Genomic DNA, 14,888 nt, shown 5'->3' with positions numbered 1-14,888 from the left:
TTCATTTTAATGTATTTTATTTAACATACTATATCCAAAGGTGATTTCAACATTTATATTGTGTAATCAATATAAAAAGTTAATAAGATATCTTAAATTATTTTTCATATTAATTCTTCAGAGATCCAGTGTGTACTTTACACTTACATTGCAGAGTGACAGTACTTCTCAATTTGGATGACTGCATTTCGAGAGCTCCATAGCATATGTGGCTAGTGACTACCATATTGGATAGTGTTCCCAATTATCTTGGGCCACAATCAAGGTAACCCTTGAAGTTAGACTCCAAATTCCATCTCTGTTAGTCTTAAAATAATATAAAACACCTCCACTCCACATCCACTTTGCACCACATAAAATTCTATTTCTCTCCCCTGGAAGTTCTAATGCACTAAACTATGTCCTAGGGCTCAACCCACCAGGTAAGCAATCACCATACTTGCCTCTGTCTGAAACCTAACATACATCCTACTACTAATAGGAAGACCACAGACTCAAAATGTAGTCACTTATGTTAGGCCAAGTCACAAAACTGGGATGTAATACCAAACCTACTTGTAGTTTTAACCTTTCCCAGAAATGTAGGCAACAGGTTAGTGAGAAATTTTCTGGTCCGCACCAGTGATGGATCCGTCACGTGGGTCTGAGGTAATCCACCTAATAAGACCCCCTGCTCTTACCTGGCCTTGCCTGAAATAATCCTTTCTTTTCTTTTGCTAATTGTCCCACCTCTTTTCTGCCTACAAAATACTTCCATTTTGTACAGCTCCTCTGAGCACCCCTCTACTTGCTAGATGGGATGCTGCCAGCCAGGCTCATGAATTGCTTAATAAAGCCAGTAAGATCTTCAGATTTACTCAGCTGCATTTTGGTTCTTTAACACCACTTATACACTACCAGATTCATCAAACACTATCTCGTCATTTTGCCAAGACCAACTTAACAAAATTTTCCACCTCCTACTCTCTTGTAAAATATGATATATTAAAATTATCCTGTGAAAAGTAGCATGAAATCCCTGTGAATATATACATAATTTAAATGTGCTAGGTCAACCAACATGTGAAACAAAATCTTCCAAGAAAGAGAAGAGGCAAGAAAACAGGGCATAAAGGAAAACAAACTGGATTGGGACGGAGGCTGAGATTTCAGTCCTACCCCTGACACCCCTGGTATGATCTTGGGCAACATACAACTATTTCTGAGTCTCCAAAGTGGGATGTGTTATATAAAGACATTGGACTAAACGATTCCTAAGCCCCATTCAATATTAAATACTCTATAATTGTAGCAATTATTTTCATAAAATACAGAGTTGGGGATGAGCATGAGGGAGAATAAACCCATATGGGAAAAAGAGCTAAAATTTCCTCTACATATAAGATAGAAAGAAAGCACTGGAGGTGAGGTTCCTAATTAACAGTTTAAGAATAAGAGTAATCACAATAATAAAACCATCAATAAAAAAAGTATTTGGGTTCATTTTCTCAATTTCTAACACATTTTCAGGAGAAAGTTACTCTGCCCAAGGTTTTCTTTAGGGCAACTTTGACATCCTTATTCCTCAGGCTGTAGATTAGCGGGTTGAGCATGGGCACCACTGCAGTGTAGAATACGGAAGACACTTTCCCTTGGTCAAGGGGTAAAACAGAAGGTGGTTTGAGGTACATGAAAGCTCCTGACCCAAAGAAAAGAGAAACCACAGTCAGGTGGGAACTGCACGTACTGAAGGCTTTGGACCTGCCCTCGATGGTGCTAATGTGGAGAATGCTTGAAAGAATGAACCCATAAGAGATAAAAATTGTAACAATGGGCACTCCAATGCCAATGGTCACAACAATAAAAACCACCAGCGAATTTACGTAAGAGCTGTCGCAGGCAAGCTCAAGGAGGGGAATGATATCACACATGTAGTGATTGACGAGATTGTTGGCACAAAAGGTCAGAGGCACAATATTTCCCGTATGGGCCACAGCCCCAAACACGCCCATCCCGTAGACACCCAACAGAAGGAGTGAACACATCTGGGGAGACATGGTGACTGTGTACAACAGGGGTTTACAGATGGCGACGTAGCGGTCATACGCCATGGCTGACAGGATGAAGGATTCAGAAGCAACAAAAAAACAGAAGAAGAAGAGCTGAGTCATACACCCTGCATAGGAAATGATGTTCTTCTTGGTGACAAAACTCATCAGCATTTTGGGGGTGATGGCATTAAAGAAACTAAAATCTATGAGGGACAAGTTGCAGAGGAAAAAGTACATGGGAATATGCAGGTGGGAGTTGAGCCCAATGAGGGTTATCAAGCCCAGGTTCCCCACCACGGTGAGCACGTAGAAGCCTAGAAACAGGAAGAACAGGGGGAGCTGGAGTCCTGGCTGGTTGGTCAGGCCTGCGAGGATGAACTCTGTCACAGAGGAGGCATTGTCTATGGCCATCTCCTCCAGGATGCTCTGTGAGGGAAAAAGAAGCCACTGAGAGAGAGAGAGAGTGACAGCCTACCCACCATGGGAGTTAAGGGCCTGAGATGGAGAAGGAAATAAAAGGGACACGAACTGAGCACCATGGGGCAGGCACTGCTCCAAATGCTGTGCAGCTGGGATTATCCCCCCTGGACGGGGAGACCCTGGGTCTGGGTGACTTGGCCAAGGCCCCCTGCTACCAAGCTGCAGCAGCAGGTGAACTCGGGGGATCTGGCTCCGGGGGTCTGAGCTCTGAACCACCCCGCTAAAGGACAGAGCGGGGCAGGCAGGCGCTGACCCTTCTGCTCGGAGTCACGGTGCGGTCCTCTACTGGCTGCCATCCCTCTTCCATGGGGACTCAGATGGCCCTGGTGCAAAAAAGGTGACAACTCGTAGCTCAAACCCCTGTGCTTCGGCTTCCGCTTCTCTAAGGATCAAAAGCCCTAGTTTATCTTGCTGAGCTGAAGAATGTGGCCTCTGATTGTGGCTTTGTCCTGAGCCTCCTGTCCGGTTCCAGGGATGAGACAGCACCCTTTCCTAAAGCCCACGGATAATCAGAGACGAACGAGTTTTATTCTGCATTGGAGATCTCAGTGGCCTAGTTATAGAGACTCCCTCAGGATCACTACCCCAGAGACCATCTCCCAAAAGGAAATGTTTGTTTACACCCTTGATAACGCTCAGTGTGGCTTTTAATGACCTCTTCTTTCATCTGGCTACGCCTTTTCATCTGGCACAATTAAAAACAACGCACTGTGAGAAAAATAGTACTTGTACCTTGTATTGAGCACTTAGTGTATACCAAACACTGTGTCTCAGCCAGTACACTCATACCACCACCAAGTAGCTAGACAATGCACATATAATTTTACTTCATTTATTTCTCACAATAACTTTAGAGATTAGACCTTTTAATCTCCACTTTAAAACTGAGGAGCACACACAGCTGGTTCCAAACTCTGTTCTGTCTAACTCCAAACTTCACAGGGGCCAGGGACCTTGCTGGGCATCTTAAGCAAACACAAGGTATTTAATCTTTGTTACTGACACCCAATTTTGCCTCCAGAGACCAGTCCTAGCTACTATACAACTGCACACATTGTCGAAATAGTTGTCAGAGAGGGATTTCATTCATATAGGGACTAATAGTTTTGTGTAGTAACTTGTACCCCACACTCCTTACCAGGAGCTTTTGTACCTTAAGGATGACAGATTTCATAGCCAAGAAGCAAATCTTGACTTGGGAAAATTTGAACTTTGATGTGCCAGTGGGTTAGATAGGCTTTTGGTCCTGGGTTAGTGCAGAAGTCCTCTTACAGAAGGTATGAAATCAAAAGAGAAACAGAAGTCCATCTTCCTCAGGCAACTCCAACTAAAACCACTACACACAGTCCTGTGGTGTGTGCATGGACTTGCTCACCCTCAGCTAAGATTCAGCAGTGACAGTGCTTGATCTTTTGATTTACACCAAAAAGTTTCCACTTCCCAGAGTAAGTCTAATGACTCCCAATCCTTGTTCTCTACCCTACTGTGCAAAAGTTACAGATAGAGAAAAAGAATTCATTAACATGAACTGAAAATAATCTGTCCTTGAAATCCAACTGCAAAAACATGTTAGGGGTTCTCTGAAAACTCTAAGAGGATTTTGTTACTTCAGAGACAATTGCCATGGCAACCCTGTTTCCAGATGCATCTTAAGCAGGGCTTCTCTAAAGCCATGTTACCTGAGGTCTTGCTTTAGTACAAACAGTGAAAAAAAAAAAACATTCATCTTTTTCCTTTTGTGCAGTACTGTTGCCTTTCCAAAACTTGAACTTCTGGAAAGTGGCTTCCTTCTGTTTATTTCCAAGATAAATTATACATTATAAGTGCAACATTACAGGCTTTGTGAAGATTTACATACAATAAAATGTCTTTGCATAAATAGCTCATGCGTGTGAATTGGCTCTCAGACCAACGGTAGGTCATCGAAGCTATGAGATGATATGGTCCTTAACCAATCCCTACATTTCATAGGATTCCCAGCTTCCATAAGGAGGAAAACAAACCTGTCCAAAGAGAAGAGGTGGCAGCTGATAGACTGTCAGGTGATATAGCTTTGATTAGTCCCTGACAAAGTAGATGGAATTAAAATCATCTTTCAGGAGTCATATGTTGTCTTACATTGACTGTAAAATAGTCAATGTTAAATTAATTTTAATAAATGTATTTGGCAATGCAAATGTGAGGTTCAAGGTTATAAAAAGAATGGTTCATGCCAGAAAGAAGCTTGAACTCTAATAGAGGCATTACCTGTGTAGGCCCTTCTCATTTTTGTCCCTTCATATTTCATATTTCCCCGGGTTTGGTTCTTAACCTGCTACACTTTCTGCTTCCTGAAATTCTTGATGTGCTCATTTGTTTCATGGCTTCAAGAATCATTCCATGTAAATGGCTCTCAGATTTCTCAATTCTCTGTTAAGCTCCTTTCCTGTGTACCCAGCCTTTTTCTGGATATTTCTATAAGACTGTCCTGTGGTCATTGAATACACAGGTGAAACACATTTTCCTTTCCTCAAAAGTAGATGTCCTCTCAACCTTTCCATTATTTCTCTGGGTGTAACCAATGTTGAGGAAGAGGGTGGAATTCATGAAGTTATTCTAAGTCCTGGTTTTTCTAAAGCAGCTACACTTTATGCCTATCACCCCCCAAAATTATTACTAATTCCCCCATTCACTCTGAAAAATATTCTAGTTGAGTGAGAACTATTCAGAGCATAAACTTTGGAATCTGGTGGACCTCAGCATAAATCCCAGTTCTGTCAGTTAGTAGTTATGTGATCTTTAGAAATTTAACCTTTCCATGAGTTTCCAATTTTTGATCTTAAAATGAGAAAAATAGCCACAGCTCAAAGGTTTCCTTTAATAAGTAAATGATGTACCTTCTGGCACAAAGATCCAAAAAGAAGTTACTTTTCTTGTTATTATTTAAATAAAAGTAAATTTTTAAATGTTTATTAAAAGAATAAAATGCCCTATGTATTATGGCAATAGTAATAACTATTTCCTTCAATAAAGATAAGTCTAGAATGAACCGGAACAGAAAGAAGCATGGAAGGGCACAGAAATCATTCAGAGACTTTACACAAGCAGTACAAACAGAATAAGATGAACAATGCCACATATTATGATATTGTGATGAAATGCCAAAGAGGATATCATTTCTCCATGGTTTGAGAGAGAATAACAGAGAGGAAGAGGCACAGATCAAATCTGATTAAGTTTTCAAGCCCAAGGAAACAGAAATAGGACAAAATGGAAAAATTAAAAAAGCATTGGATTTTAGACAAGATCATCACATTCTGGCAGGACTTCTCAACAATAAAGATCAGAAAGAAGAAAACTGAAAATCAGAGATTTAATGAAAGAGATTAAGGTATAAATGGAGGAATCATCTGAAGAGAGGTGATCACAGAAAAATGGGGAAGTTACTTCAAGTTGAAGTGTTTAAAAATAGAATAGTTGCAGGTAAAGTATGATGAGCCTTTCAAAAATGCCAGCAGATAACGGGAGGAGGAAAATGACCAACAGAAATGTCGAAAAAGGCAAATGCAGCAATTAAGAGCAACAGCTGGAGGAAACAAACCCAGAATTAAACTGAACTGTACTCCTTGTTTCCTGGGTGAACCTACGTCACTTAACCTAAGACTCAACATCCTGATCTAAAACATGGGATAATGATACCAAAACTGCAGCTACTTCTGAGGATTAAGTTATATTCCAGTAAATACTCATTTTGTAAATAGTTGATTTTATAAAATATCACAAAGGCCAAAGGTAGAGAACATTTCAAGATTAAGGGATAAATAATGTTACCAATGGCCCAAGGGAGAAAGAACCAAAAAATAACCTTGAACTAAATCATTCTCTTGAAGCCTATTCACTTATTTTTCCATATTACTCTTAACTGTGTTTATTGTAATATGGACTTCACACTATTCTTGGTTATTTCAAGACTATCTTCCACAAACCCCATAAATTATAAAAATGCTTCTTCAAGGGAAATTCTTAATCCTATAGCTTTTGGGTACATTAATACACTATGTATCAAAGTGATGAATACATGATAGGTGCTCCTCAAGAACTTGCTGTGTGTAATGGGCTTGCATGTTAATATAGTGCAATAAAAATCCCTACTGCAATCCCATATTCCAGGGATAATTTTTTAATATCTGAAATAATTCCTCAGAGAAACATCATTTATTTCCTATATGTTTCTCTCCCGGGTCTCCTTCTCTGTTCACACAGAACACTTCTGACACTTCTGGAATTTTCCCACAATAAGCAGTTTCTTTGACTCCAACTGAGGGTCCTATATTAAACTCAATTATGATACTATCTACCTGGAGATAGTGTCAGGTCCCACAAGTTAAGGGCTCAGTCCCACAAGATTTCCCAGTGAACCTCCCCCACTCAAACCCACAGTCACACACACACACACACACACACACTCTTCACACACCAGTTGCAAGCCCAGGTTATCACCTGTGCTTCTGATTATCATGTGTACATATACTTCTGTATATAATAAATACAAATATACTCCTTGAAAATATATAATTCAAATGAATATATTCTAAATATATACCAAAAAGAAATATCTTATGAATTTCTGGGAAAATATTGACAGTATTTACCTACTGTTACTCTCCATTAAATCCCCTTAAAATTTTTAGTGTGAAATCCATGGACAATATGCATAACAAAAATACATGACCAAATCCATGAAACTCAAAATGCAAGCAGATGGGTATGCACCACCCAAAATTATAAAATTTGCATGTTATCAGTAATTTTTCAGGGGAAATTGGAAAAAGCAAGAAGGTATCACACAAACCTGAATTCCCAAAACAACCAAAACCTACTTACAGGAAAGTTTAGCAGGCCAGATTGAGAACAGCCCCAGAAACTGAGGGGTTTAACACACTCCAAAAACAGGTGAGTATAAGAGTGCCACAGCAAGGTGTCAAAGGCCTGCATCAGTCTGCACTCTCATGAATCTCAAATCAAATCACCCAGAACTTTTCTCCAGGACAAAGCCCCACACTGATGAGAAGTTTCTGGGAATATAATCCAAACTACGCAGTTACAGGGACCACAGAGTTTCTTAAAATGAGCAAAGGTATCTAGGTCAAGTTCCACATAAAGTTACTATATGAAAGACTATATATGAAGTGGAAAACTTCCCTGGAAAAAAAATGAGGGCGGAAGGCAAGAGAGCAGGGGACAGTAAAACAGCTCTGCCCCAAAAAATAAGAAGAAAAGCATGGCCAAAAAACATGCTCATAAAACACATGAACACTGTAACCTTGCACTTCAAAATGCACTAAACTAATTTAGAAAATGCTACCAGGTACAAAAGAACAATGTAAATCGGAATATACAAAAAAACTCATATAAATTAGGCAACAGACCTCAGGAAATATTTTGAAATTAAAGAAAAATAATTTTCAGAAATGACTAAACCAGAAGTAATAGAAAAAGCACAGTTGTTAACACCTTAAGAGAAACATATGCGGAAAAGGAGGAACAATTTAAGATCAAAAGAAAAGTAAGCGAATTCAAGAGATTTTTAAATTTCAAAGCTCGGTGAAGGTGATCCAATATACATAGGACAGAAGACCCAAAAAGATAACGAAAGCAAGGAACAGAACAAATGCTAAAAGTTAAAGAGTTCAACAAAATTCTTCTGAGGTCAAAAAAAAACTGAAGCATTTGTTGCAAAGGAACACAGCTTTTATACGAAATAATGTTGACTCAGAAAAAAACACCAAAGTGTATTCTAATAAATTACTAGAACTTAAAAAAACACCAAGCTGTATTCTAATAAATTGCCAGAACTTTTTGGTACCCAAGCAAACAAGCCAGTTAACTCCTTAGGGGAAAAAATCATTGTCATCAAATGTCCTCACAACAATATTTTACGGAACAAGAAAATGGAGTAAGAGATTTGAGAAGTATTCAAAAAAAAAATGTTAACCAAGGATGATTTTATACATAGCCAATCTGACCTCATATATGAAAGCTGCAGAAACACTGCTATTAACTGATAAAGATTCAAAGGATCTTATAGCCATGAGCTTTTACTAAAGAATTTACCAGAAAACAAGCTTGAGATAACCACAGTTACTGAACAGATATCAGTAGCATTAACTATCTATTTACTAATAGATCTAAGAATAGTGGTTGCTAGGGCTTCAGGGGTGGAGAAAATAGGGATATGTTGGTCAGAGTAAAAACTTGCAAATATAAGATGGATAAGTTCTGATCCTTAATGTACAGCATGGTGACTGTAGTTAATAACACTGTACTGTACACTTCAAATTGAGAGTAGATCTTAAGTATTCTTACCACAAAAAAAATAAAGTTAACTATGTGAGATAACAGACATATTAATTAGCTTGATTGTGGTAATCATGTCACAGTATATGCATATATCAATTTATCACACTGTACACCTAAGTAATGTTGTATAACATAAATTTGTACACTTTTTATTTGTCAATCATACCTCAATAAAGCTAGAATAAAATAAAAGTAATAAAAATAAACAAAGTTATACTTAATAAAATATTAGCAAACCGAATTCAAAAGTATATCAAAAGGATCATACACCATGACCAAGTGGGATTCATCCCAGGGATGCAAGGATGGTACTACATTCGAAAATCCATCAACATCATCCACCACATCAACAAAAAGAAAGACAAAAACCACATGATCATCTCCATAGATGCTGAAAAAGCATTTGACAAAATTCAACATCCATTCATGATAAAAACTCTCAGCAAAATGGGAATAGAGGGCAAGTACCTCAACATAATAAAGGCCATATATCATAAACCCACAGCCAACGTTATACTGAACAGCGAGAAGCTGAAAGCTTTTCCTCTGAGATCAGGAACTAGACAGGGATGCCCACTCTCCCCACTGCTATTTAACATAGTACTGGAGGTCCTAGCCATGGCGATCAGACAAAACAAAGAAATACAAGGAATCCAGATTGGTAAAGAAGAAGTTAAACTGTCACTATTTGCAGATGACATGATATTGTACATAAAAAACCCTAAAGACACCACCCCAAAACTACTAGAACTGATATCAGAATACAGCAAAGTCACAGGATACAAAATTAACACACAGAAATCTGTAGCTTTCCTATACACTAACAATGAACCAATAGAAAGAGAAATCAGGAAAACAATTCCATTCACAATTGCATCAAAAAGAATAAAATACCTAGGAATAAATCTAACCGAAGAAGTGAATGACCTATACTCTGAAAACTACAAGTCACTCTTAAGAGAAATTAAAGGGGACACTAACAAATGGAAACTCATCCTATGCTCGTGGCTAGGAAGAATCAATATCGTCAAAATGGCCATCCTGCCCAAAGCAATATACAGATTTGATGCAATCCCTGTCAAATTACCAGCAACATTCTTCAATGAACTGGAACAAAGAATTCAAAAATTCATATGGAAACACCAAAGACCCCGAATAGCCAAAGCAATCCTGAGAAAGAAGAATAAAGTAGGGGGGGATCTCACTCCCCAACTTCAAGCTCTACTATAAAGCCATACTAATCAAGACAATTTGGTACTGGCACAAGAACAGAGCCACAGACCAGTGGAACAGATTAGAGACTCCAGACATTAACCCAAACATATATGGTCAATTAATATTTGATAAAGGAGCCATGGACATACAATGATGAAATGACAGTCTCTTCAACAGATGGTGCTGGCTAAACTGGACAGCTACATGTAGGAGAATGAAACTGGACCATTGTCTAACCCCATATACAAAGGTAAACTCAAAATGGATCAAAGACCTGAATATAAGTCATGAAACCATTAAACTCATGGAAAAAAACATAGGCAAAAACCTCTTAGACATAAACATGAGTGACCTCTTCTTGAACATATCTCCCCGGGCAAGGAAAACAACAGCAAAAATGAACAAGTGGGACTATATTAAGCTGAAAAGCTTCTGTACAGCAAAAGACACCATCAATAGAACAAAAAGGTACCCTACAGTATGGGAGAATATATTTGTAAATGACAGATCCGATAAAGGCTTGACATCCAAAATATATAAAGAGATCACACGCCTCAACAAACAAAAATCAAATAATCCAATTAAAAAATGGGCAGAGGAACTGAACAGACAGTTCTCCAAAAAAGAAATATAGATGGCCAACAGACACATGAAAAGATGCTCCACACCACTAATTATCAGAGAAATGCAAATTTAAACTACAATGAGGTATCACCTCACACCAGTAAGGATGGCTGCCATCCAAAAGACAAACAACAACAAATGTTGGTGAGTCTGTGGAGAAAGGGGAACCCTCCTACACTGCTGGTGGGAATGCAAATTAGTTCAACCATTGTGGAAAGCAGTATGGAGGTTCATCAAAACGCTCAAAACAGACTTACCATTTGACCCAGGAATTCCACTCCTAGGAATTTACTCTAAGAATGCAGCAATCAAGTTTGAGAAAGACAGATGCACCCCTACGTTTATCGCAGCACTATTTACAATAGCCAAGAATTGGAAGCAACCTAAATGTCCATCGGTAGATGAATGGATAAAGAAGATGTGGTACATATACACAATGGAATACTACTCAGCCATAAGAAGAGGGCAGATCCTACCATTTGCAGCAACATGGATGGAGCTGGAGGGTATTATGCTCAGTGAAATAAGCCAAGCGGAGAAAGAGAAATACCAAATGATTTCACTCATCTGTGGAGTATAAGAACAAAGGAAAAACTGAAGGAACAAAACAGCAGCAGAATCACAGAACCCAAAAATGGACTAACAGGTACCAAAGGGAAAGGGACTGGCGAGGATGGGTGGGTAGGGAGGGATAAGGGGGGGGAAGAAGAAGGGGGGTATTAAGATTAGCATGCATAGGGGGTTGTGGGAGAAAGGGGAGGTCTGTACAACACAGAGAAGACAAGTAGTGATTCTACAACATTTTGCTATGCTGATGGACAGTGACTGTAAAGGGGTTTATAGGGGGGACCTGGTATAGGCGAGAGCCTAGTAAACTAATATTCTTCATGTAAGTGTAGATTAAAGATAACAGAAAAAAAAAGAAAGAAAGAAAAGGGGTATTACTCCCTGATAGGATAAAACTAACTGTAAATCAATGATTAATGCATGCTTTAAATATCCTTAATTTTGATCACTTAAAGGGTGTCAGATGATCGGCTATGGATGTACACTTTTCTGATAATATTCCTTTCTCTTAGAAAAAAAAAGCAGGTCCTGTGTGGTGACCTCCAATGAGTTCTACACAGTAATATAAAAGGCATATCAAAGTGTGGGCAAAGGGTCTGTTTGTGTTTATACAGAGGATCAAAGCCTAATTTGGCTACCCAGAAAATGAACTAAGATACGATATGAAGAAGAACTTCCAACACCAGCACTCTCTGGAAGACTCATACCAGAAGATGATCATCAAAAAACCTCAACAAAGATCCAGGCAATGCTGCAGTTGTAGCTGCATCCATCCCACCGGTTCCTGGACTTGCCATTGGAATGAAGAAGGAGATATCTAAGCTGGCCTGTGCTTTCAGTAAAACAACAAATTTGACTGGATCTATAATGTTGGAACTCAACCAAGAATTAGGAGAACTGCAAGTTGTAGCGCTCCAAAATCTTACAACTACAGACTATCTACTGTTAAAAGAACATATGGGATGTGAACAGTTCCCAGGAATGGGTTGTTTTAATTTGTCTGATTTCTCTCAGACTGTTCAAGTACAGTTGGACAATATCCATTATATCATAGACAAATTTTCACAAATGCCTAGGGTGCTTAACTGGTTTTCTTGGCTTCACCTGGAGATGGCTGGTAATTATAGATCTACTTTGATTATGTAACTGTATTCCTATTATGTTAATGTGTGTGTGCAATTTAATTAGTAGTTTAAAACCTATACATGCTTAAGTTACTCTACAAGAAGATATGTTAAAGAAATAATCAATCTTCCCATGTTTTCTTCCGTCTGCTACCTCTATAGTTTTTCTTCTTCCTTCCTAATTACAACCCTTAAATAGAATTCGTGCCTCATATCGAATTTACCGAGTATCATAATTCCTCCATGTGGTAAAGATACCTCAAGACAAATGCTGGGCATAGAAGCCACAGGGCATAAATCTGCAACGAAGTAAAAAGCTAACCTTTTCAAACAATATGTCTTCTCTCTCACTTACCAACCTTACATTTCCCTGTATGGCCCCTGAAGATGACTGGTTAGCCAGAGACGGGTAAGATTCCTCAAGGGAGGAGCAACCTAAGACAGGCACAGTCACAGGGGGGCCATCAAGTGAGAAATTTAGGATCAACAGAGGTGAGGCTTAGAACCTCACCCCCCATTTTGAGAGAAATCTTCTGCATCCGTGGATGTTTTATTGCCCTTGTCTAGCTTGGATTAACACATAGTCTACAGGCACACCCCTGATCATCTACATTTGCTCTCTTAAAGCACTAAACTATGTTTTCCACCTTTATCTTGCATCTACCTACCACTTCAGCATTTTATTAAAAATAATAATAATAATAACAATAATAATAATAAAGGGAGAAATGTGGGATCCACATATAAATCAAGTATAAAAATCAAACGAATATTCATATTTGACCTGATTGTTTATAGTTCATAATGCGTGATCAAAACCGAAAGTTTCTGTGATGACTGCCCTTGTACTGTTCACCATGTAAGAACTTATTCACTATGTGAGTATTTGTTCACCATGTAAGAACTTGTTCGTTATGCTTCAGAAGATTGGAGACTGACGAGAATTAGGCTGGGGGTGGATTAATGATTGAGCATTGAGTCCCCTATACAGAATTTTATTGTTGTTAACAACCATTTGATCAATAAATATGAGAGATGCCCTCTCAAAAAAATAAAATAAAATAAAATAAAAAATAAAGTTAATTGTTTCAAGAAATAAGGTTCATTCTGTTTCCATTTAATAAAAACATTTAACTCAAATTAAACAGGTTTCTTTTTTTAGTAAACTCGGTGAATTCGTTTTTGGAGAAATTTCCAATGCAGAAAGATGTAAAATAAAACCTTTTTATAAATATATGTAAGTATAAAAATGTTATAATTATATATAAATATAAAATTATAAATATGCTTTATTATACATAACAAGAAAAATCTAATTGTGAATATTGACCACGTGGTAATTACTAATGGCAAAAGTGCTGATGTTGTTGATACTCATGGTAAGAATTGATGTGGTTCTGGGAATGATGATAATGATATAAAAATGATCCAGGATTTGGCATCAGGCACCAAGCTTCCCAGGCTGCAGGTTAACTCCCTCAATAAAAGAAAAATTAACACCCCTGGGAGGTAATGCATCATTTATAGCACAAGTGTAAACCCAGATTAATGACTCCTTCCATGAGGACCCGGTCTCTGAAACAGCTATATCCCAGGAGAAGTTCTGCCTATATATAAGCACCCCCAAGATGCCCAATCTCAGTGACCCATTTTTCTGATTGTGTTGGCCCCTCTGACTGGAAACAGATGCAAATCTGGTGGCTTCCTATCTTCTGATATTTATTTCTTGATTGCTGAAAACAAAGTACCACCTGAGATTTCCAGGCAGCACAGGTATTCAGTTATAGTTTGAAAGTAATGATGCCAGATGAGAACAAAATATTTTCCATTAATTCCCATTTCTAAAGCAGAAATTTTTAATCATATATTCCCCTTCTCAGAGTACTTTTCCCCCACTTGAAATGAAATGTAGTTGTCTATGTAATTCTGAGTGTTGTCGTTAGCAGCATTTCTGGGCTTCTGGTTACCTGATCAAACTAGTGGTAGGATTTTCAGCAATCAGCAAGAAATGTGTGGCTCATGTACAATTTAGCTAGAAGATGACAGGAATAAAACTTAAATTTCTGGTGCCCACAGTTTTCTATAAAATGGGAAAGGTGTTCACATCAAGAAGCAGGAACAAACTCTGCTTCATAACAACATTCTGTTTTATAACAAAGTTTAATTCTTGGTAATGATAATGTGAAGTGGGTTTTCTGTTTCTTATCATTTAGGAGACTCAGGCTTGAGGGAAAGGGGTGTGTAAGATATCTTTTATTCTTACTGTTACTATCTAGATGAAATTTGCTCAACTCTTCTTTAATAACTGAAATACAATTCAAAATACTTGCTATTACTAGTGACTAAGAAGTTAAATATCTCGCTGCTGATAATTTAGGGTATTAAGTTTATTATATTGCAGATTTCCTTGTCTTCAATATCACAACAAGCACAAGTAATGTTATTATTGCTAATCAAGTAAAATCTTTTAATGCCACGTGGACATGCAGCTTATAAAACAACACATACA

General features: G+C 38.1%; 1 protein-coding gene across 1 annotated transcript; it reads right to left on the bottom strand.

Moving 5' to 3' along the window:
• Positions 1 to 1,505: 1,505 nt before the first annotated feature.
• On the bottom strand, positions 1,506 to 11,179 carry LOC118968818 (olfactory receptor 8B12-like). Its single transcript, XM_073239976.1, has 2 exons — positions 11,165 to 11,179; positions 1,506 to 2,456 (listed from the first exon to the last, which is right to left on the bottom strand). The coding sequence occupies exons 1-2, from the start codon at positions 11,177 to 11,179 to the stop codon at positions 1,506 to 1,508; spliced, it is 966 nt and encodes a 321-aa protein (XP_073096077.1).
• Between the last annotated feature and the right edge of the window lie 3,709 nt (positions 11,180 to 14,888).

The sequence above is a fragment of the Manis javanica genome, chromosome 6, assembly GCF_040802235.1.
Source record: "Manis javanica isolate MJ-LG chromosome 6, MJ_LKY, whole genome shotgun sequence".
Lineage (NCBI taxonomy): Eukaryota > Metazoa > Chordata > Mammalia > Pholidota > Manidae > Manis > Manis javanica.
This window is presented reverse-complemented; position numbering and strand designations above follow the sequence as displayed.